This window comes from Neovison vison, chromosome 13 (assembly GCF_020171115.1).
Source record: "Neovison vison isolate M4711 chromosome 13, ASM_NN_V1, whole genome shotgun sequence".
In the NCBI taxonomy this organism is placed as follows: domain Eukaryota; kingdom Metazoa; phylum Chordata; class Mammalia; order Carnivora; family Mustelidae; genus Neogale; species Neogale vison.
The window spans coordinates 100,119,616-100,143,553 of record NC_058103.1 but is presented as its reverse complement, the minus strand read 5'-3'; the positions used below and the strand labels follow the sequence as shown (position 1 = coordinate 100,143,553).

Genomic DNA, 23,938 nt, shown 5'->3' with positions numbered 1-23,938 from the left:
TAACAACTATATCTACCCGCGAAGTGTAAAGTGGCCTGTGTCACCCCATCATACTTTGATTCAGCAGGTCCAGTGGACCACATTTGGAAAGTCACTGCCTTGGAAGGGTGTGTTCTGGTAACACAGACCCACATACCACTTTCTAGCGGTTGAGGGTGAGCATACATACTGGTTTAGGCACTCTCAACACTATCTTCACGTCAGTGGCAAATTGAATGGCAAGTTCCTGCACCTCAATTTCCTCATCTGTAAAATGGAAATAGTAATAAAACCTAGGAGGATTGTTGCGGGAATTCAATGACTGAATCCTTAGCATGCCTGAAACCGTTGCCTTGCTGGTAGTAAGGAGTCATTAAGCACGAACTATTGTTACTGCAATCCACAGCCAAACCAGCAACTACCCCAATAAAAGGAAATATTTTACATTGCACTGAGTTTCTTTTTGTACCCCCCCCCCCACCTCCCACCAGGGGTGAGAAATGACTGAAAGGGACCACGAGAGGAGCTTTTAGGTGCTGGTTACGCAAGTGCTGTATTCACTTGGGAAATTTCATCTTGCTGTTCACTTGGCTTTGTGCGCTTAAAATGCAGTATCTCCTAGGATCTTCACGGTCCTGCGAAGATCGTCATCTCCATTTTTCAAACAAGAAGCTGACAGCGATTTTGATTTGGTCAAAGCAGCAGAGGATGGGGATGAGGATGCTCCTTTCGAGAGAACCACCAACTCTCCCGGAGAGCACGGCGCCAGCAGTACCTGGCTCTAGGTAAAAGCAAATGGTTCTGAGTCCTTCCTGAATGTACTGCCCTTCCCCCAGCGCTCACGCAGACTCGCAACCCTGAAGGGTACTTGCAGAGCCGCACACTCAAAGGGCCAGCCCCACACGTGGGCACCCCTGGGGGAGACCTGCGCGCGGGGACCCCGCGGGGGAATGGCGCCCAGCCCCGGGCCAATGAGAGTAGCGGAATTTCTTTCATTCAGTGCGGGGCCGGGCTCCCGCCCGGAAAGGGGCGGGGCGAAGTGCCGGGGGCCGGGCCGCCGCGCGCCGGGGAGGGGGCGGTGCCCGCCCCAAGGCCGGACCAATCGGCGCTGCGCCCGGGGGGGGAGGGGGGAACCAGGCCTTTTTTCCCTCCGCGCGGGACCAATCCCGACTTTACAAGCTTGAACTTTTGCCACCCTCGAACGAGCTAGCGCGCCCGAGGAGGTACCCCGCCGCGCCGGCTCCAGGGGCAGGAGCGGCCTTAACCCTTCCCGCGCCGGGAGGTTCGCTGCTACCGCCGCGGCCCCCCACCCCCACCCCAGCCAGCCCGGGGCCCGGCGGGGCGGGACCCTGCCCCCAACCCACTCCATTTCCTTGGGGAAAGCACGACCCCTACCCACATTCCTCTCGGTGGTGTACGGAGTCAGTTGGGGAAAGGGGAGGAGGAAGCACCCGGCCTCGAGGGGGCCCGGGACGCCTGGCGGTCCGCCTAGCTCCGAGGGAGGGCCGTGGCGACCGTGAAGAGCCGGAGAAGGGACACTCCCCGCCTCTACCCCATTCCCTGCAACTCCCTACCTCGCGCAAGCCTGGAGCCCCCATGTGCCAAGCGTCCCACGCCCCCCGTTTGGCCCAGCAGAGCGACCCCTGACAGCGCAGGGGATGTGGAGACCTTGAGCCATCGCGGAAGATCCCGCTACCCCAACAAATCAGCCGCTCCCCTGCTCCCAAGGGACTGGAGCCGGGAAGGCACACACGCACACCCATATTTATTAGCCTTCCCTGGGATGGGGGTTTGGACCAACTCGAAAATGCAATGTGTGTTTGCAAGTTTGTGCACAAGCCAGGGAGAGGCAAAGCGCTCCATTTGCATATAAGTCTCAGTGGGTCCACCGAGTCCTCGCGCGCTCACCCCTGGTTTGTGTAACTCGCGTGTGTGTGTGTGTGTGTGCGCGCGCGCGCGGGCGTGTGCGTGTGCTCGCTCGCATCCGTGCCCGCGGCGCAACGCGGGCCAGAAAGCGGTCCGTGGGCGCTGTCAGGCTCCGGGCGGGGGTGCCGGGGCGAGCGTGGGGCGGGAGCCCGGGCTCGGCCCGCCCCGGGAGCCGGCCCCTCGGAGCCTCGGGCCCTGCAATGGGACGTGTTCTCCTTTAAGAGTTAAGAAACTTGAAACCTTGTTTGCGCAACAATCAGCGCCGCGGAGCCGCCAAAGTGTCTAGACTGGCATATGATGGGAGGCAGCCAATGACTCCGCGGCGCTCCTCCGGGGGCCCTCAGTGTGCGTTTGAGGAGAACAAAAAAGAGAGAGAGCCGAGCAGGGGAGCGAGCGAGGGAGCCGAGCCGAGAGAAAGAGCCGCCGGGCGCTGCCTCGCCAGACCTCGCAGGGACCGCGAGGCCACCGGGAGGCACTTTTTGTGGAGGGGGGAGGGGGACGACCTCTGCAGCCGCGGCGCCCCAGGCGTCCGAGCGCAGCGTGGGGCGGGCTGCGACCTCTGCCTCGGTGGATTGCATTTTTAATTAAGGATTCCCAACAGCTCTTGGGATTTTTACAGTTTCCACTCAAGTGCTGACACCCGCGTTCTGGAGAAACTTGCTCCAAGTGCATCTAGCGCCTGGGACCTGAGACGGAGTTGGCTTCTCGTGCATGCAATTCCAGGATTTTGGTTTTGTTTGGGGTTCTTTTTCTTTCTTTCCTTTTTTTACCTTTTTGCAGGGAGTAAGAAGGAAGCTGAGGGTATCAACAAGCCTGCCTTTCGGATCCTGCAGGAAAAGCCCATGTAGTTAAGCGCTTGGGTTTTAAAGGCAGGGCTGCCCCCGACACTTCTGGGGGGTTTGGCGCGAGCGCTTTGTGCTCATGGACCAAACGCGCAACTTTTGAAGGCTCGCCGGCCCATGCGGGGTCTTTCTGGCGCGGCGCCGCCTGCAGTCCCCCTCCAGCGCCGGGGCTGGAGTTGCTGAGTAGCCGGGCCGCCGGGGTCCATGTAGCCGCTGGCCCCGCGCGGACTGCGGCTCGGCGCGCGCCTGCTCCCCGCCGTCCCGGCCCGGCGAGCTCCCTCATGTTGCAGCCCCGCGGCGCCCCTTCGACGACAGGCTGTGCGCAATCTGCACGGCGCCCGGTGGCGGAGCTTCATGTGGGGCTGCGGCCCGCGCAGTCGGCGCCTCGCTGAGGGAACGGACCCCCGGTAACCGGAGACCGCCTCCCTCCCACCCCCGGCGCCAAAGGATATCGTATGTTCAGGTCCAAACGCTCGGGGCTGGTGCGGCGACTTTGGCGAAGTCGTGTGGTCCCCGACCGGGAGGAAGGCGGCGGCGGCGGCGGCGACGACGAGGATGGGAGCTGGGGCAGCCGAGCTGAGCCGGCCCCGCGGGCACGAGAAGGCGGAGGCTGCGGCCGCTCCGAAGTCCGCCCGGTAGCCCCGCGGCGGCCACGGGACGCGGTGGGACAGCGAGGCGCCCAGGGCGCGGGGAGGCGCCGGCGCGCAGGGGGCCCCCCGAGGCCCATGTCGGAGCCGGGGGCCGGCGCTGGGGACTCCCCGCTGGACGTGGCGGAGCCGGGAGGCCCGGGCTGGCTGCCCGAAAGTGACTGCGAGACGGTGACTTGCTGTCTCTTCTCGGAGCGGGACGCCGCGGGCGCGCCGCGGGACGCCGGCGACCCCCTGGCCGGGGCGGCCCTGGAGGCGGCGGGCGGCGGGCGGAGTCGCGAAGCCCGCTCGCGGCTGCTGCTCCTCGAGCAGGAACTCAAGACCGTCACGTACTCGCTGCTGAAGCGGCTCAAGGAGCGCTCGCTGGACACGCTGCTGGAGGCGGTGGAGTCCCGCGGCGGCGTGCCGGGCGGCTGCGTGCTGGTGCCGCGCGCCGACCTCCGCCTGGGCGGCCAGCCCGCGCCGCCGCAGCTGCTGCTCGGCCGCCTCTTCCGCTGGCCCGACCTGCAGCACGCCGTGGAGCTGAAGCCCCTGTGCGGCTGCCACAGCTTCGCCGCCGCTGCCGACGGTCCCACCGTGTGCTGCAACCCCTACCACTTCAGCCGGCTCTGCGGGCCAGGTGAGCGCGCTCGCGCCGGTGGGGGCTGGGGGGTTCCCCTTCCCGGGGCCTTTTCGGGCCGGAACACCGCGGGCCGGCGGGCGGGTGGAGCTGCGGCTGCACCCGCGGGTGCCCCTGGAGCGTGGGAGCCCCGGGTGGAGGCGTCGTGCCGGGCAGGACAGCACGGGAAGTGGCACACGTGTCAAATGGCACCTTTTTAAGACTTGGGCAAACTCGAAAGGGTGGCATTGGAGTTTCTCTGCAGCTTCAGGGACCTAATGTAGGCTGCAGCTTCATAGACGGTGAAAGAGAAGGGCAGGCCTAGGAGAAACCAAACGCAAGTGTCGTCCAGTCCCCCCCCTCCTCATTTTACCCTCAGTCCGTGCCCAGGCCTGTAGCGTTTGTGTGCATATGCTTATCCCTATGCTGTACTTCCCTGTATCCAGGTAGACACAAGTTGTGAAATTGGGCGTAGACAATTCATGTCTAGAGTCAGAAGTGTTCATAAATTGTCACATTGGTTCCTTTGTGCAATTTGGAGCAAAGCTGTCTCCAGGTGGAGATCACCTTCTTGCCCTGGTTGCTGGCAGCATCCCTTGGGTGTCAAATATCAGCCCCCCCCCCCCCCGCCCGTGGTGGTCATCATTGTCATTTCTGTGTACAGTTTTTCTAGAGTTGAGGGTTCTGGAGGCGACTGCAGGTGGAGGAAGCAAGGAAGCCAGATAATTTATTTACCTCTGAGACCTGCCTCCCTTCTTTGTTCTCTTCCTGGGATTTCCCCCACACACACCCCACTCCCAGCCCTGCTTACTGAGCAGGCCCTGGATTCTGGAGCAGAAGTGAGGACTGCCGGATGGCCCCCGCCCCACTCTGACCTCTGCAGTGCATGGCTCACACATTTAGCCCATAGCATCTTAGGGGTGTGGGCATTTGGTGGCACTGGGGATTCTGTGGGGGTGAGACTTCTAGAAGATTGAAGGCTGTTGGGCCTGGGTAGGCTCTGAGCTCCTCCAGCCTATGTCCCCTCCGGAGAGTCAGCCCAGCCTGGGGGCACATAGTGGGTCAGATCACAGATCTCCAGACTCCCAATGTGGAAGGGGACGGTGGGCCCAGGATTTGTCCCAGATGTTTTGTTCACATGTGGGGGTGGTGGCTGGGGGGAAAGGCAGGTGTAGCTGTCTTGGTGGTTCCTGAAGAGAGAGCACTGATTGGGGGGGTGGGGGGAGGTTGGGGAGAAGCTCCATGGATCTGGCTGCCCTGATCCCTGCATGGTCACTCCAGGCCCGACTCAAGGGCTTTTGGCAGTACCTGTGGCCCATGGGAGGCTTTCTGTGCTCCTTGTTCCTCTTTGGGACAGCTTCTCCTGGAAGTGTCTTCCTCTTGTATGATACCCGGTCTCCTCCCTCACTCTGGGGCAAGGGTCCCTGTTGGTGGTTGCTCTGTCACCGGTCATTTTTGGTGCATGGGAGGTAATTGGTGGGGCCCACTTTGTGCTTTCAGCAGGCCCTGGCAGCTTACTTTCTCTCTTACCAGGTCAGTGTGCCCACAAATACATGTTGAGCACTTACTGTGTGCCAGGCATGATGATGCTGGGTGCTGTATAGCAGAGAGAGTAGAAATATGAGTAGGGTGCCCTCGAGAAACAGTCTTCCCCTGGGAGATGGGTCAGAAATGGGGGAAGAAGGGCCAGGTCTTCAGGTCTGAACTATCTGAGCGCTGTGGGATGTGGAGGTTAACAGGATCCCCTCCTGGAGCTCCATAGTTCTGTCTGGAGACAGCCTTGGAGGGTGGGTCGGGGAGGTGGGCCGGGGAGGTGGGCAGAAAGGAGGAGGAGAAGAGGGCCTGCTGAGAGTCAAGGTGCCTAGTCTGTTCAAGTGTGTGAGAGCCAGAAGGGATGCACACCCCTCTCTCCCCAGCTTAGATGCCAACTTAGATGGTGGTTTGAGTTTGGCCAACTTGGGGGTGGGGTACAGGTTGAGGGGTGAGCTGTAGTGGAACAGTTCTTCCCCATAGCCCTGGTCCCAGGGTCTTTAGTAATCTTGACCTTGGATGAGTAACCTGCCCTCACAGTCTCCCTACTAGTTCTTGGGAGGCTCTAGGAAGATTCTCCATATCTGATTCTAGCCTGAGCACTGGCACTTGACTCCCTCCCTCCTCCCCAAAGGAGGCACTGTTACAGGAGCCTGGTGTCCATTCCCTGCCTCTTTGCCAGCCCTCTCCCCTCTCCCCTCTCTCCATTGAGGCCACGCTGGGGGTAGGTGGGAGGACAGATGGCCTGGGAAGAGTTTTCAGGAGGTGCCAGGTTGACCCTCTTGCTTCCTCCCCTGCCCGATGGTGTGGGCCGCCGGGACTGAGAACTGGGGAGCCCTTTGCTGCCCACTCCACCCCTGCTGCCTTGCCGCCAGCCTGGCTCCTAGAACTGGGCGGGTACATAGCTGGAGCTCAGCCGTGCGCATCCTGATAAGGAGACTGCTCCTTCCAGGGCTCGGGGGGAAAGAGGGCTGGGGCCGTGGGGCGGGCGGGCAGGCAGACAGACAAGACAGATGGACAGACAGACACACTTGGGGAGAGCAGGCACCTCGCTGGAGAATGTAGCAGCATACTCAGCAGGCCAACTGAGGGGCACCCACCAGTTGCTCCAGTGCCCACCTGACCCCCCACAAGGAGCCCAGGTGGCCTGGAGGCCCCTTTCTGGGCAGTGCTGACTCCTGCTGCTCACAGCAAACCCTGATCCCATCCATCAGCTTGCTCTGGGACCCTGGGGCCAGTTCCCCTCTTTGGACCTCTTTTCACACGGTGTAAAATGAGATGGTGGGCAGAATCCTGGGGTCTGATGGGCAGATTCCAGGCGACCCAGGCCTCCTCCCCTGCCCTCTCCCCCATGCTTGTGTCAGAAAGTGGGGGTCCCTCCCTCCTTTCGTGGCTCTGTCCTGCACCTCCGTCCCTGTGGAAGTCAGGCCCCAGCTGCCCTTCCCTCTTGTGTGTCTTTCTGTCCCGGGAAAAGCCAGTTCGCTGAGCTCGGTGCCTATGTGGACGGAAATGTGGAGAAATACTTTAATCACAGTTCTAACCTGTGTTTATACAGCTCCTTTCTCCTGAAAGTATCCATTAACTTTGGAATAAATCTCCTGCTCTTTGCTCCACCACTTTTTTTTTTTCTGTAATTATATTCAGTAAATTACTATTATCCAAATTGCGCCAGGGAAAGAGAGCGAGAGCAAACTTCTGAGCGACTGGAGGAGGCCGCCTAGGAAAACACAGGGCTCCCAGGCCAGGACTATAGGAATTAGAATGGGCTAAAAAGTTTTCCTTTTATTTGGCCTGGCATTATCCCTTTGAAATGAGATCAATTTCAAGTTGGGCTTCCAAGCCCCTGCCCCGCCCCTCTGGCGGCCCCTCGGCCTGCCCGCCCTGCTCCTCAGAGCTCCTCCTTGGAGGTGAGGAAGGGGTGATAATGTGCTGTTTGCCTCTTGCTGGCGCCAGCCGGCCGTGCTGTTTATCTGGCTGCCGGGGGAATCTGGGCAATTAGGCTCCGCCGGCCTTAAAGCGCCAGGAGCTCCTTTTTTTGAGGCTCCCATCCCCGGCTTGAGCTTGAGCCTTCAGGTTCTGGGGGTGGAGGGGACTGGTGCTTGGGAGGCCCCCTCCCCACCCACAGCCACCCCTGGGAGAGGGGCAACTGGGAGGCCCCTGGCGTCATGTGGATCTTTTCCTAAGGGAGATGTTGGGCTGCAGAGCAGGGGTGGAAGGCTTTGTCCCAAACTGAAACCTTACCAGGCTCTGGGAGAGGCTGGGAGCTCTTCTGGCTTTAGAATTAGGGTCTAGATCCCAAGAAGGCTAAGTACCCCCTGGGGGCTAACCAGAGGCCCGTCTGGGCTGGGCTGAGCTGAGCACTAACCTTCTGGTACCCTCGGCCCCTGGCTGACTGCTCTTCAACTTCTGAAGGAAGTTGGAGGAGATTCCTGAAGTTGATGCCTGAGGCTGGAATGTCTGATCTCTCTCTCTCTATCTCATCCAGTTCTTTCAGAGGGCCCCCAAGGGTTCTAGGCGCTCTCTCCTTCGAGTTTAGAGCATCTAAGTTATTACTGAAAAATCAGTATGACTTTTGGAAGCCCTAAGGTAGCTTCTAAAAGGGGCCTGGATGGAGGGCCTGGAGGCAGCCCACACTTGGCCTTCTGACCTTTTGTCTCCCACCTGAGTTAATGACCTGCGGCTCCCTTCGCCCAGATCGCCCAGATCGCCCAGATCATCGGGAATGGGAGGCGTGGGAGTGAAGTGAAGATGCCAGTTAAAGGTCCCCCAGGACTGTACACAGCAACATTATTCCTAATAGTCAAAAAATGGAGAAAGTCCAAATGTCCATTAGCTGAGGAATGGCTAAGCAGACATGGTATATCCATACAGCAGAGTATCATTCAGCCATAAAAAGGTTCCATCGATGCTGTTGCACGTGTGAGCCTGGAAAGCATTGTGCCGAGGGAAAGAAGCCAGACACAAAGGGCCGCATACTATGTGAACCTATTCGTGGGAATTGTGCAGGATAAGCACATCCATAGGGACTGAAAGTAGATTTATGGTGGCCTAGAGTTTGGGGTTTGAGGGGATAGGGACTGACGGCTAACGGGACAGGGCTTCTTTGGGATGAGGAAAATGTCCAGTAATTACATGGTAGTGTTGGTCTCACAACTCTCAGTATACTGAAAACCCCTGAATTACACACTTTAAGAATTTTTTTTTTTAAGTTTTATTTATTTATTTTTATTTGACAGAGAGAGAGATCACAAGTAGGCAGAGAGGCAGGCAGAGAGAGAGAGAGGGGGAAGCAGGCTCCCCGCTGAGCAGGGAGCCCAATGCGGGGCTCGATCCCAGGACCCTGAGATCATGACCTGAGCCGAAGGCAGTGGTTTAACCCACTGAGCCACCCAGGCGCCCCATGAATTATACACTTAGTGAACCTCAGTATGTGAATGAGAAGTCAGTTGTTTGAGAAAAGGTAATTCAGAATCAGTCCCCACCTGGCCTCCTGCTTTGTTTCAGAGAAATAAAATAATGTCTCCTGCCTTCGGATGTGGCCTTGGACAGGTCCTGTACCTGGCTGGACCTCAGCTGGCCCAACCAGTTAAAAGGAGCAGTTGAGCTGGGTGAACACGTGACGTTATAAATCCCTGGGTCTTGGGGTGGAGTTTGTCGGCCTTCCTACTTTTTGCCCAGGATGGAATTTAGCGCTCAGCTCTCAGCCTCTGAAGTTGTTTAGCAGTTCTGTGCAAACCATTTTGTTGGAGCAAACGGGGGCCTGGTCAAGTCCCTCCTAAAAGCTTTGCAGTTCTCACGAGCTGGTGTGAGGGACATTTCTAATTTACAGATTTGCTTTCTGCTTCACTCACATTAGGAGACACCCAGACCGGGAGGGGCCATGGGTGGCAGGAATCTCGGAAGCAACCTCCTCTATAGCCTTTCTTCCCCTCCACGTTTTGGGTCTCAGATAAACAGCCCCTGGGAGAAATGGTGGGGTTGATGACAATGGCTTGACTCCAGCCACCACTGCCCATTGCTGCCAAGTTTCACTCTGGGGGGACAGATCCAGGAGGGCAGTTGTCCAGAGCGCCCCACTGTGTGTGGCCTGAGCCTCAGCCAATCAGATTTTTGCAAAAGGAACCCTAACACAAGAATTACAGGCCTTCCAGTAAGTGAGTGGGGGCGTGGACAGGGCGTGAGACCAGGGATCAGGAGACCTAGCTTCTGGCTGAGGCTTTGGCTCTATTGTCAGTTTGCTGTGTGGCCCTGGGCAGGGGCGGGGGTGGGAGGGGGTCACCTCCTCCTGTCAGGCCTCAGTGATCACCGTATGGGTAGGAGCGCCTGCCTCAATTCTCTTTCCCTGTGGAGCTTTAGGCCTCCTTGCATTTTGCCTCTTGTCCTGAAAGGCTGGTCCTCACTCACGTCTTGTTTCTAGACCCTCCAAGGCTTGAGGACCCGTGGGTCAAGTAAGTGGCTGCTACTGAAGGCAAATTGTTGCCTTCCTAGAGCCTTGTCGGGGGCTCCTTTGGGTCACCCTTTTCAGCCTCTAGGTCCTCATTCTCCGCACCTGTGTCTGCAGAGGCCCCAACTTCTCCATTATCCTGATTACCATTGTCTTTGTCTGCACATCATGTTGACCAAGCACTTTGCGTGCACGTGCTGGCCTGATGCGTGGGGTGAACGAGTATAATACGGGGGTGCCTCTTTTCCCTGTGTCCTTGGGATGTAGAGTCGAGTCAGGGCCTCGGTCCAGATTCCAGTTTCATCATGATTGGCTGGAGGGGACCCTGGGCAAGTCCGTCTTCTCATCTGTAAAATGGGAATGACAATGGCCATCTTAATTTATTTTTGAGAAAAACGAGTAGGCACCCAGAGCGTGATTAACCACACTGTACCTAAGATCCAAAAGAATGGTATTACTTAAAATAAATGAAGTTGAAAATGCCCGGCATGGAGAAAGACACAGGGTGGGCATTCAGCAAATGTTTGCCTGGGTCCCAGTGGCGCTTCCATGATTCACTTTTCCTTCTCCTAAACTCTGGTCCACAAAAGAGTCCCTGTTTCTAGACCTCAGAGCCTTGACTTTGTTGAAGTAATTTCAGGATGGAAAAGCTGGGTGGGGAAGAAGGGAAGCTGCACTGGGCGTACGGAGCAAACCAAATGCTCCTACAACTAATTGTGCCTTATTATAATTGCGAAAAACACTTATTACCCCTTGTGTCATTACTGATACCTGCCTAATAATAGTTATTACTGCTTTACTACCACTGAGAGTTTGTTTTAGTTTGCGATTTGATGGTGTTTAGTTTCATTTAGGGAAAATGAAGGGTCATTTCATTCATGCAAATTGTTACTTAGTTTAGCAAATTGTTACTTCCCCTAAAGCAAGAGGCTAAGGAATTCTTCTGAAGACAAAATATATGTTTTTAAGGAGGAGTATTTTAGGCAAATGAAAGGAGACCAAAAGAAAAATACTGTAGACAATAAGGAATCACAGAGGGTCTGAGCTGGGAGGCCACGGAGAGCTTGGGGTCTGCCCCTTCTCTTTACGAAGGGGGAGACTGAGGCTGAGAGCTAGCTGGAAGTGACTGGCTTAAGGTCTCCCATCTGGGGAGCTGGGTTTCCTTCCTGGCTTCTAGCCTGTCTTGCCCTTCTGTCTGCCCCAAAGAATGTCAGTTGTAATGCAGCTTATTTGGGAAGGAGCTTCTGTGTCTCTCATGCTCAGTTCTGATTAGAGTTGCCAATTTAGCGATAAAAGGACAGAATGCCTAGCTGAATTTGAATTTCTGATTAAAAAAAAAAAAAAACAAAACCAACAAAACACAGCACATAATTTTTCAGCATATGTATGCCCCTAATAGTGCAAGTGACATACGTATACTAAAAATGATGCCGCATATATCCCGTGTTTTCTTAGGCAACCCCAGCTCTGACTTGCCCTGCACCCGTGTGTCATGACAGCAGTGTTTGTACAGGTACTTTTCCAGAGGACCAAGAGCTGTTTTACATATATTATCTGTGTTTGCCCTCCTAGCGAACCTGGCAGGTCTTTATGATTATTAACCCTATTTTAGAGCTGAGGAGACAGGCTCCCAGAGGTGAAGGAACTTGCTTGAGGTCATACAGCCAAAGGGGCCAAAGGGAGCTAGTGAGGGCTTGAATCTGGGTCCGTACCCCAAGCCTACAAGCCTCACCTGTTGGGTAAGAGACGTGCTGGGAGATGAGAGTTTCCTGGGGGCTGGGTTGAGTATTTGAGGACACCAGTAATCAAAAGCAGGTCAAACCCCAAGGTGTGACCTCCCCTGCCCCAGCCTTGACGTGTTGTGTCTCCTGTCTTCCAGAATCACCACCACCCCCCTATTCTCGGCTGTCTCCCCGCGACGAGTACAAGCCACTGGGTAAGTGTGTGCTCCTTCCCACCCATCTCCCTTCTAGTCTGGGGGGGCCCAGCCTCAGTGTGTAAGGGCTGGAGGGGAGGGCTGGGAAAGCAGGCCTGGCTGCCTTTGCAATGGGACGATGGGATGAAGTTTTTACAAACACACCTACAGTTGGGCCAGAGGAGACTCGGGGTCTATAGCAGACTATTTACATCTCAAAATTCCTCCGCTCATCATTAACCTCTCTGTGACCTTTAAACATGGGCCTGTGGGAGATGAATGGGTTTTGGCTTAAGTACCTCACTGGAGATGGGTTGGGTTTTCTTCCTTTTCCTCTCCCCCTCCCCCAGCCCTTGGTTGCTCTCCTTTGAGCCTGTGGTAATTAGCACTATGACAGATAGGAGAGCAGGAAGTCACCTGAAGGGGAGTGGCGTGCTCCCCGCCCCCGGTTAAGCCAAGAAGTTCACCTGGGCAGAAACAGGAGTTGGACCATGGAGAAACCTGTGTGCAGTCCTGTCCGTGTGCTCAGTGGAGATGGTCATCCATCCTTTTAGGCCGGTCCCATTCGGAGGTAGAATGGGTTTTCTGGAAAACCTTGGGGCTAGATGGGCAGCTCAGATCCTGGAGTAGAGGCATGTGGTTTTGAAAGCAGCAATGGCTTGTTTTCTGGCCCTGCTGTACCCTCCCCGGAGGATCCCGGGGGTGGGGCCCGTGAATTTGGCTTTACCAGTATCAGGAGAGGGACTCTGTGACCCAGGCCGTTCCCATGGGATTCAGGCTCTTGAAGTCAGCTAGCACGGCAGGGATGCTCATACATTCCACCAAGTGACCACAAGAAGTGGGTTTTGTTTTGTTTTGGGTAAAGACCTCTTCCCAGTAGCCTGTGTCAGCATCATCCGGGAGGTCACTTCGAAGTGTCCCAGACTCTCAGGCATCCGGGCCAGTTTGCTTTCCAGGCCCCCCTGGAAAGTCAGAGGTGCCCACCAGGTCCGTTCAGGAGTTTGACCTCTTTTGTCGAGAGGGACAGAGGCTGTCCCATGACGGTGTGTGAGTCAGTGGTTTAATGATGGCAGCTTCCTCATTGTTTCTCTCCACGTCTGGTCATCCCTTGGAGGGAGGAGCTTTATTTAGTTCTCCAGGGACCTGAAGAGGTCATCTGGTGGGACCCTGTCACTTCGCAGATGAGGAATCTGGCTGAGGGATGGAGAGGGCCCCCCAGCTAATGAGCAGCAGGGCTGAGGCGGAAACCCACTAGCAGCCCCCTGTTTGGGTTTGGCCGTTCCCCATCCCTCCTTCACGGGCCTGTCTCAGCATTTCCCAAGTCAACATAATTGCACTAGTCGCTTAGAAGATCCCTAGTTCCATTAGAGGAAGGAAAAAAAAAACCCAAATGTTCTCAGTAAATGTAGCCTCTCTGTTTGAAAGTCAAGGATCATTGCCCTGAGGAATTGTGGGACAGCCTGTGATAAAGCAGCAGAAATCAGGACAGTGCCTGGCCCTGCCGAGTGGCCATTTGGAAATCAACAGGTGTCGCGGTTTTTTACAAATGAGACAACTGAGGCCTAGAAAGAGGAAGTGACACTCGCTGGTAGTCACACAGCTCAGGAGTCTGCAGACTGTGGCCCGCCATCTGTTTTTGTACGGCTCGTGAGCTAAGGATGGTTTGCACTTTTTTAGATGCTTAAAAAAAAAAAGTCAAAAGAAAACTATATCCTTGTGTGTGAAGATGATAGGAAATTCAAAGTCTAGGATCCGTACTAATAGGCCTGTGGGAACATGGCCGTGTTCCCCTGTTCCCACATCGTTTCTGGCTGCTTCTGACCACATGGTTGAGTCACTGTAACAGAGATCCTGTGGCTCGCAAGGCTGAAAGTTCTATTTACGATGGGGGTCCTTTGCAGAAAAAGTGGATGAGCCCTGATTTTTACGACTGGTGATGGAGATGGGACTCAAACCTGTGGCGCCAGCTTCTAGGCAGGGTCTCTCCGTGGCGCTTGTGCCGTGATCAAGGTCGGAAGTGTTCTTCAAGGTCATAAGTAGCAGTAAACGGGAGGCTTTGGAAGGATGCACACAATAGGGCGGTCCCACTTCTGGGACCCTCACTCACAAAACTGGCCCCATGGTCTTTCTAGCGGCTCCCTTGGAAGTAAGGTTCAGCCCTTCAGACAGGAAGAGGCAGCAAGACTCAGGGTGCTGGGGCGCCTGGGTGGCTCAGTGGATTAAGCCGCTGCCTTCAGCTCAGGTCACGATCCCAGGATCCTGGGATCAAGCCCCGCATCGGGCTCTCTGCTCTGTGGGAAGCCTGCTTCCTCCTCTCTCTGCCTGCCTCTCGCCAACTTCTGATCTCTGTCTGTCAAATAAATAAATAAAATAAATCTTAAAAAAAAAAAAAAAGACACAGGGTGCTGAACACTTTGAGACCATTAGCTATGAAAAGCAAAACCCTCTTTAAGAAGCTCCCACTTGGGCATTGTGGGTATTATTTTTATTTTAAAGAGATTTTCCATCTGTCCTTATTTCCCTCCTAACACGTTTTACTAGCAGATAACTTTCTTGTGCCCTGATAAACAGTCTGAGCTATTTTTTTGTATTATTTTCTTTTCCTTGCATTGTTGCTTTTTCATAAACAAAAAGTCAGTTCACTTCTAAGCCTCTGTGATCACATGAGACAAAAAAACAACCAAAAAAAACCCCAAACAAACAAACAAAAAACCCACCCCAAATAAAACCCAGAACACCCTCAGCATCTGGCAAGTGGGGATACAAACAAAAAAACACCAAAAACCAAAAACAAAACAAAAACCCCAATTGGTTAATGTTTCATCTTCCATTCCTCAAACCTTGTGGTAAAAGGAGAAAAAAGAAAAAAGTCCTACAGGATTGAATGGAATTCTAGCTCGCCAGGGCCTTGGCTAACGGTTTCTGTGCCAGGAATCTCCAGCTTGGAGTGGTTCTTCTGAGCCAGGTGGGACCAGCTGAGCCAGACCTGGGTCGAGCTGGGTAAGAAGGTGACGAGCTGTCAGCCTTCCAGAACATGCCTTATGACTCCTTCACACGGGCAACACCTCATGGCTGGGAGCAGAGGAAAAATGTTGCGAGTCCACCTGCCCAAAAAGGCATGGGCTTGTCTGGGTAGCAGCTCAGTATTCCAGAGAAAATGTGCAAAAGATTTTCCTTTCCCCATCTCACTCACTGCACAGACAGGGGAAAACAAATAACACAAGCCATATGAAGTACTTGAAATTACTTAAAAAAAAAAAAAAAAAAAAGGCGAAAAACCAGTCCAGGCATTGCAAGTTGCTCTGAGAGCAGGTCTGGATGTTAAGGAGTGGAGGAGGGAAGAGGGAAAAAAAAGTTAATCTGGGAGCAAATGCTTGAGCCGTTAATTAGAGGGGTACAAGTGGGACAGAGTGAGGGTGGCTGGTAACTTGTTAAAACAGAGCTTCCCCAGCTCCAGTGAGGAAGGAAGGAAGGAAGGAAGGAAGCAAGAAGGAACAACTTTAAGAATTTTAATGGTGGTAATTAAGCGCAGCAACTATGAATTGTTTAGGGGCTTAATTTAACCTTACCCACGGAGGCTCCAAGTTGATACTTGCTTAGTCCCCTGAACTTGGGTTATTTCTGTGGTCAGAGTAGTTGAGACTTTTCAGGTGCCAAGGCTGTAAGAGTCAGCATTTTCCAGAGGAATTCCAGGGCTGGCTGGCCTGGTCTCGTGTGATCGTGGGGCGAGGTTACAGAGTGACATCAGAAAGCTGGGAGGGACACAGTGCCCTTTGCAAGCACTTACGTGTGAACACGCATGGATGCGCGCATGCACACACACGCGCGCGCGTGCTCGCACAGAAGAAAAGAGAGGACTGCCCCCACAGCCAACTAAGTTGTCTTTCTCTTTCCTCCGTAGATCTATCTGATTCCACATTGTCTTACACTGAAACGGAGGCCACCAACTCCCTCATCACCGCCCCGGGTGAATTCTCAGGTTGGCATTTCTGTCCTTGCACGGTGCTGTTGTGTTGAACTTCACGGAAGGGGACAGGTTGGGGGGGAGTTTGATGGAGACCTTTATGATTTCCTCCCTCCTTTTCTTTTCCCCTGTTCTCCCACCTCTTGGATAGGAAGGCTCAACAGTCTTCGTTGCTGGCATCCATGGGGTTAAGAACCATCTGTATGAATGAGATCTAAAGATGGTCACTTTGAAAGTGCCTCTTGGGCCACACGCTCATCAGTTGTCTCCACCTTGTCTCTCGTGGGACTGGTGAAAGCCTAGCGTGACTCTCCATCCCTCAGTTTAGGAGGGGGAAGCCTCTTTTCCCAGCTGCTGAGAGGCTACAAAATGCATGTGTTTGTATACATTTATCTTTGTGGATTTCTCCTCCTGTCCGCCCTCTGGGGAAGGACTGACCTGGAGGGTCAAGAGAAGGGGGAATGGAGTGTGGGTGGAACTAGCTTTGGGGAGGATCTGGCAAGCGAGGAGTTGGCCAAAGGCTGGTGGTATCCATGTCTCTCTCTGAGCAGTGGATGCTGGCTAGGAAGCAGAGAGAACCCCAGTTTGGAGTTCCCCAGGCCCCTGCAATGAAGAGTTGGCCACAGGGATCCTCCCATTCCTGGGAGTAGCTAAACCAGGCTTGCCTTAAGAAATGAGAGGCTGGCGGTGACCTGGGGTCATCGCGGGGCCAGGAGGGACTCTGGTGCCGAGGTCTGTGGGACCCTTTGGGAGCATGGTGGATCGGTGTCCTGGAAAGACAGCTGGGGCTTGTGGCATGGGTGTGCACTGTGTGGCGTGACAGCCACTGGGTCCTAAGCGGACATGGCTGGCTCTCTGGGTGAGCACTTCTGTTTGTGTGCGTCCAAGCTGTCTTTCCCCTGCCCCATGCCCATGGCAACAGCAGTGACCATAGCTGTTCATGGAGTGTTTCCTTTTGGCCATGTTGTCTGCTCTGGCATTGTATGTGCATCATCTCAGAATAGCAGTAAAGTACTCGCCCTGGGTCACATAGTAGCAGAGCCATTTGCCACCATGCTACTGTGTTCCTGACTGCTGTCCTGTCCCCCTTTTCTGCAAGGGCTGAATGTACCTCCAAAGCCTGCATTCTCCCATATGAAGTTCTGGCTGTCATTCTTGCCATCCTCTCCCCATGACTCTAAGAGGGACGCGATGCTGGCTGCCTGTGGCTGCCTGGCCATTACCCAGGTCCTAGCCCTTCCGCATTCATTCTGTATTCCATCACAACTATGGGAGATCCCACGAGTGTGCCCGTTTCTGTGATAGGAAAACAAGAAGCTAGAGCAGGAAGTGACTTGCCCAGGGTCCCGTAGTGGGGCTCATGGCTCAGGTACTGGTGTCCCAGTCTTCTGGGTCCCCCTTACCTTCTGGTCTTTGGTGGCCCAGACTGGTTGGGAGTTTCTTCTATGCCTGTGGGCCCCTACTTGGTGATAATGCCTGAAAGACCTTATCAGATGAGCACAAGAAGTTAATACTTTAATCCATTCTTTTTCTTCTGTGCATACGTGGATGAAAGCCACATATAATTTTAAAGCAAGAGGCTTAACAGTGTTTCTGAATGCATGATTCTGTGCCCCTGCCAGCCCTCAGAATGTATTTAATTTAGGTGAGTACATTGGCATGGGTTGTCTAATGGATGAGTAGTGTTTCGACATTCTCTGCTCCCCCTCCCCCTGTTAATGGTGGAAACTCCCATTTGTAGAAATGCTTCAGAGGGCCGTGGTTTGGGTCTGTTTACGGATATAGTCTCTTTGGATCTCTCTCTCTCCTCCCAGAGTGGGCTGGGTGTGTGGCTCAGGCAGGATCAGAGCAGACCCCAGAGTCCCTGCTAGAACCAGGAGAGAGCACCCTCTGGAGGGACATGTCTGGAGACCCTGGGGGCTGTTAGGTTTGGCCCAGGGGCCCAGAGTCTGGGATTACCACCCAGTCATCCCAGAGTGGTGTGTGGCACGACCAGTGAGCAGACACCCCTGGTGCTCTTTCCTGTGGGTGAGGCCCGCATGAAAATCCGGCATCCAGTGGAATTCTGAGGAACTGGGGAGGCAGTTTGGGGTTTCCAGAGTGGGGTGGAGGGATCAAGTGGGGTCTGCTGGGCTTTGGTCTGAGTTTGAGGTTGTCTCAGGAGGTGAGTGGAGCGTTCCCCATGTAGTCACCCAGGTACCTTCTGGGGACGTCATGCATCTCCTCCCACTCTGGGGGTCGCTGGCCAGCTTTTCCAGCTTCCTTGAGCTGTGGGATTCAGAGGACCGGTGGGTCGGCACTGCCCTCGCCTCCTGGGAGCTCCTAGGCTCAGGGTTGTGGTAGCTGTCATCCTGGAGGCCAGGCTCGGGAGAGAGGCCCTGCAGGGTGATGGGAAGCCCTGGGGAGGTGACAGGTCTCCTCCCTGGATGGAGGCAGGATTCATCCGGCTGAGGTGGAATGCGGGGCTTGCCTAAGGGCAGGATGGGAGGTGAGGTCAGAAAGCTGAAGGGCAGACTTGTGTTGGGTCAGTCCAGGGTGTTTGATGTTCAAGGACAGATAACGCCCCTGCTGACAACAGTTGACACTTACTGACACTCCCTGCTTAGCTCTTTGCTAAGAGCTGGTCATTCTCCACCTCCTGGACTCCTTACCGCACCCCAGGGAGACGGGTGTGAGTCCCCCTGTCTTCCAGGGAAACTGAGGCTCTCTGCTGGGCCAGCTGCCCAAATTCCTGAATTGTAAGTGGCAGGCTCCAGCTGGGAGCCTGGCGGTGTGACTGCCCAGCCCTCCTGCCTGAGGGTCGTGCACGGCATTCCAGCTAGGGCTCCCAGCCCCCTCCGGGAGACACACCCTGGTGGGGGATGGGGCAAGGGAGAAGGATGGAAAGAATCTGGGGACAGCCTGGCCCTGTTTAGGAACTGAGGATGGGGTGCAGGGATGGTGAGAGTCCTAGAGCTCAGCGCCCATCCTTGCCATCACGCAGGAGGGTGCAGACTACCCCGAGGCCACGCGGGCCGGCTGCCCCGGCCCTTTCTGACTCCCTGAGTCCCCAAGAGCCCGGCTCCTCTCTTGAGCAGAATGTCTGTAGCCCCAGGACAGAGCCCACTCCTGTTTGTCTTGCACTATTTTTATCCAGCTCCAAAGTCTCCGCTTCACTTTCCTGTACTGTTGTTGAGGCCACGTTGGGGATAGTGGGCATTTTGAGGTGCTGTCCTTGCCAGGGCAGGCAAGGACACGTGCGTGGCAGGGTAGGAGAGGGTCTGGTTACCGCTCTCTGCAGAGTGGTTGACAGGACACTCGTCCGACCTGTTGAGGAGCTCCTTGGTTCATGATCCCTGCTGCACGGAAGCCGGAAGCTGGGAGGGGACAGGTGATTCTACCAAGATTGCTCTGTGAAGGGTAGAACCCAGGGCTTCTATGAGATTGAAAGACTGACGCCCAGAGTCTCAAAAGCCTACAAGTCCCCCTTTTGGGGTACCTTCAGAAGCTCAACACTCTGGATTCCTGGCCTAACTCAGGGCCTGGGATGCTGCCCTTGACTAGCTATGTGCCCTTCCTGTGGCAATACCTCTGTCTTTCTCCTTGTTTTTTGGGTTTCAGTCTAGTTTGGGGAGGACAATGAGGTTAGCTGGTTAAATTCATACTAAGGTGTGAGTGGCTGGGAGACAGCCCTTCTTGGCAGTATGAAGGTAGACTAGGCCAGAATTCAAGGAATTGTGGGAGGAAGGGCCAGCCACATAGACATGGCCATTCTGAGGAGGGTTGAGGAAGGGGATTAGGGTTCTCTTGGCTCTCGGGGGCTCTAGGCTAGAACAGGATGTGCACTGCACAAGGAGCATTAGTCCCTTTGAGGAGCAGCCAGATGAGGCCCTGTGCTGGGTGCTGAGTGAGCGTTGGGCTGTTGAATGAGAGCCCGAGGTGTTGTGTTGCTTTGAAAGCCAGACTTGCTTCATCTGGGGGCTGCAGCGCTGGACCGGCGTCTTCAGGAACCGGTGACTCCTCTCTGGTATCCTAGTGCCTAATGGATAACTGTTTGACCACTTTATCAAGCACCCACTGTGTGCAAGGTGCGTTGTCAGCTGCCAATCATCGGGACTGAGCTGTCCCTTTCGCTGACCTGGGACGTGTTTGCTGGTCTCTCAGTTGTCAGAGCATGCTGTTTCTTTAGAGCTGTGCCAGTGAGGGTGAGCCCCTCATTTTTAGGGGGAAGAGTCCAGCAAAGGAAGGGAGCTGCATAGGATCACGTGGTTGGGAGCTCAGCTGCACGTGGGTGTCTTTCCTCTACCAACCAGACTTAAGCTTCTCGAGGGCACAGTCCATTCTCCAGGATTCTTACATTCTGTACACTGGCGGAGTTGGGGAACAGAGGCTCAGAGAGGTTAGGAGAGCAGCTGAGGGCCACACAGCAGGCACAAGCAAGAAGAGCCAGGTCCCCACCTAAGGGGGCATCCACACTGCCCAAACGCCTGCCTCCTTTCACCTCTGTGGTCTTCGAAGAGGTACCCTTTGGGGTTGGTGCTATCTGGTATTCATTGTCAGTGTCTACAGAAGCTGGGAGAGGAGCACTGGTGGGCAGCACTGTTTCCTGCTGCTTCCTCCTTCTAGGACCCAAGTTGCTCTCCTCGGATGCTCCCATCTCACAGACCCTAGAGCTCCCTGTTCTTCAAGTTCAGTTCATTCAGCGAGTGCTGAGGCCCTTCAGCAAAACTGGCTGAAGGGTTTGGGCTGCGCACCACGAGGCCCTGAGTTCAAGTCCCAGCCGTTCCCTTTTCTGGCTGTGGGACTTTGGGGCAGGCGCTTAACCACCATGAGATGGTGCCTGTGAATCAGCCACAGCTTGGCACATAGCATGTGGTGGATGTGGGCGCAACGACGTGGCAGCCGCTGTGTTTACAGCTGGGAGCTCAGAGACACACAAAGTACATGATCTCTAACCTTGTGTGAAGACACAGTGATGATGAGAAGTAGTAGAAGACACAGTCTAGAGGAAGAGATTAATGATTGACTCTTGGTGTGGTATGGAGGCAGCCCAAGAAGACTTCCTGGAAGCAGTGATATGCCAGTTGGGTTTTATGAGATAAATAGGAGCTTATAGAAGAGACAAGGTTTGGGGCTGGGTTTATGTGTTCCAGGTAGAAGAAATAGCAGGTGCCAGGGTCTGGAGGTGTGAAAACAGCCCTAGGCTGAGAAAAGCACAGGACTTTAGGAGGTTAAAAAGCAAAGCATCAGGTGTTGCTGGGAGTTGAGGCAAGGGGAGGCCAGGGCCTGGGTAATATTTTTTAAAAAACTTTATTATACTATAGAGTGTACAGGTATGTGTCCAGCTTAGTTTTTACAAACTGATCCCACCTGGGTGACCGAGTCCGGATAATGTCACTGTCACATGACAGTGCTCAGGACCGGTAGATCTGGGGTGCTAAGCTCATGGTTTAGGAGGGAGGGCGGGGAGTGGGGGAGTTTTTGCTGCAAGGGGGTTTCACTTGGTTTTGGAGAGTGGGAAAGAAGTCTTATTCTGGGGTTCAAGGCAGATGGTAGCCTGGCACAATTAGGCTTGAACCCAGATGCGTCCCCATGGACTCAGAGCTGGCTTTTGGGTATGGCCCATACTTGCTCTGCCTACCCACCAAGTCAGGCTCCGGTCTGGAGGTGGTGGGCCAGGACTGACGCTGGGCTTCCGGGTCAGGACCAGCTTGCTATGTCCAATTCAGAAATGGCCCCAGGGCAGAAATGGCCTCTCTCAGGGCAGGGGAGCGAGAAGGACCATTCACCTCTGGTTCCAACATGGCCAGCATTTGGAACTTGCATCAAGCCTCTCCCGTGTTTTTTTTTTTTTACCTTTTGACCAAAGGGAGGGAAAAATGCCTCTCCTTAAAAACTCCAGGGCAGGTCACCCAAAGACCCATTCTTCCCGGGCTGGTTGTTTGAGGCTGGAGAGGTGGCAGGGGTGAAGAGCAGCAGAGACAAAGGTGATTCTAGCAGTCCCAGGAGACCAGGCAGTTGTGGGGCAGGTGGGGGGAGGGGGTCTGGCCAACCTGGTTTGCCAGGAAGCAGGGCTGGATGGGGAGCAGCACGCTGGAGTGGCTTCTAGGCTTGGCTTGGAGATTTCCCCAGGGACGTGACCTCAGGCAAGCACCTCCCCTCCTTTGTCTCAGTTTGCTCATCTGTATATTGGGCCACTGATCTCAAGGGCTTCTTGGTAATGCTGTGTTCCAGGGAGCGTACCAGCTCCTGGGCCTCAGGGTTATGCAGAGAGCTGGGGCTCTTAGCCTGCGGTATCCAAGCTTCCCCTCATTGTCCCAAATTGGGGACTGGAGTAGGGGTACACTTGACTGATGAAGAATCCAAGGCCCAGAGGGGGCAGCTGACATGCCTGAGATCACACAGCCTTATACCCTCTGGAGTCCCTGACAGAGGAACTTAGGGCTGGTGTGTTTCCTGATGGTTGGCTTTGAGATAAGGAGTCAATGTTTTGATTATTTATTAAGAACCTACTGCATGCCAGTGGCAGGTGACATAAAGTGAAGAAAGCCCATACCTTCCCTTTTAACAGCTAATGGTCTAGTAGGAAAGGTAGGCAGCAAGCCGAGACTGGTGAATGATTGCTTGTGCCAAGTGCTGTGGAGATAGGGGCAAGACTCAGCACCAGCACAGAAGCAGGAGCAGGGGATGCTTGCTGTTGGGATGGAAATGGGCTGTTCAGGGAGAACATCAAGGAGAAAGTGATTCTGGGTTGGGTTTTGTAGGATGGCTAGGAGTTCATCAAGAAGACAACAAGGTAGAGAGACAGCCTGTCGGATAGAAGGAACAGCTTGTGCAAAAGCAGAGAGATGTGCAGTAGCCCTGTGTTCTGAATTGGTTTGTGGCTAGAAGGTTAATATTTGAGAGATGGGGGAACGGGGAAAGATGAATCCAGAGAGATTGTCCTGAATCTACCATTTGGGTGACCGGCCCTGGAGTTTTTAAGGAGAGAAGGCTTTTTTCCCTCCCTTTGGTTGGTCAGAACTTAAAAAAACATACAGGAGAAGCTTGATGAAAGTTCCAAATGCTGGAGGAATGGACTGGAATAGAGAGACTATGGTCATTGGGGCCAGAGGAACTCCCGGATATACTTGGCTCTGGACCTTGTCTGGCATCCAGCACAGGACTTAGCCCATAGACAGAGATCACTATAGAATAAATGAATGAAAGAATAAATGACTTTTTTTTTTTTTGCCTGGGACAAAGGGATCCAGAGTGAGAGAGAACACATAAGATGATGACACATATTGGAGAATCACAGTTAATGCAGAGCTCTGTGCCAGGCTCTCTCTGAGTGCCATGCCTTTATTCATTCATGGAATCCTCCCAACCACTCTGTGAGGTCGCTCCTTTTAGTAGCCGAATTAAAGGAGAAGTAACTGAGGCTCAGAGAGGGGGAATAACGTACCCACGGTCATTCCACTAGAAAACGGTAGAAGTGGGATCAGAACTCAGGCTGTCTGTCCCATGTGGGATTCCCCGTGTCTGACACGGTGCCCTCTCTGCCCCTCCGGAACCATGCAGGACCGACATGGTTCCTGCTCCCTGTGGCACATCTGTTCCCCCCGGGGACCCGAGATCTGGCATGAACAACTCTCACCAGGTCCCAGAGCAGCTCTGCTCATCGGACGGTTGCTGGCTGAACACACCAATGACCAGTGGCATGCAGGTGGGGGTAGGGGGCAGGTGTCCGAGAGGGGGCTGTTGCGGCAAGGGCGGGGCCTGTTTCTGTCCTGGGTGGTTGGCTTGAGCTAGAGGCAGCCAGCGCCTACCCCTCACTCCACCTCGGACAGCCTGTATCTCTGGGAGAACCAGCAGGTTTTCCGAGGAGACCTGAAATTCCAGAAAATGCACTTGGTTGCATCTAGCCTAATCACAACCATCTGTCTGCCAGGCTCTGTGGCTCGCCCTCCTCCTGTCCCCCCTGGCACGCTCTCCCTGGGCGTCTGTAACAATCGGGAGCCGCGCTCGAAAGTTTCCTTGTCAGGGTAGAGTGGCTGTTGCCAAGAGCCTTCTTTGATGCAGAAAATATATCCTGAAGGTACTTTGTCAGATGTTTTTATATTAAACATTCT

The 23,938-nt window shown here is 54.6% G+C and overlaps 1 protein-coding gene across 1 annotated transcript in view; it reads left to right on the top strand.

Moving 5' to 3' along the window:
- Positions 1–2,104: 2,104 nt before the first annotated feature.
- SMAD6 (SMAD family member 6) overlaps positions 2,105–23,938 on the top strand; it is a 74,363-nt gene continuing 52,529 nt past the window's right edge. Inside the window, exons 1-3 of the mRNA XM_044230083.1 lie at positions 2,105–4,013; positions 11,846–11,902; positions 15,783–15,860. Of these exons, the coding sequence (XP_044086018.1) occupies positions 3,203–4,013; positions 11,846–11,902; positions 15,783–15,860 (946 nt within the window). The 5' untranslated portion in view covers positions 2,105–3,202. The remainder of the gene's footprint in view (positions 4,014–11,845; positions 11,903–15,782; positions 15,861–23,938) is intronic.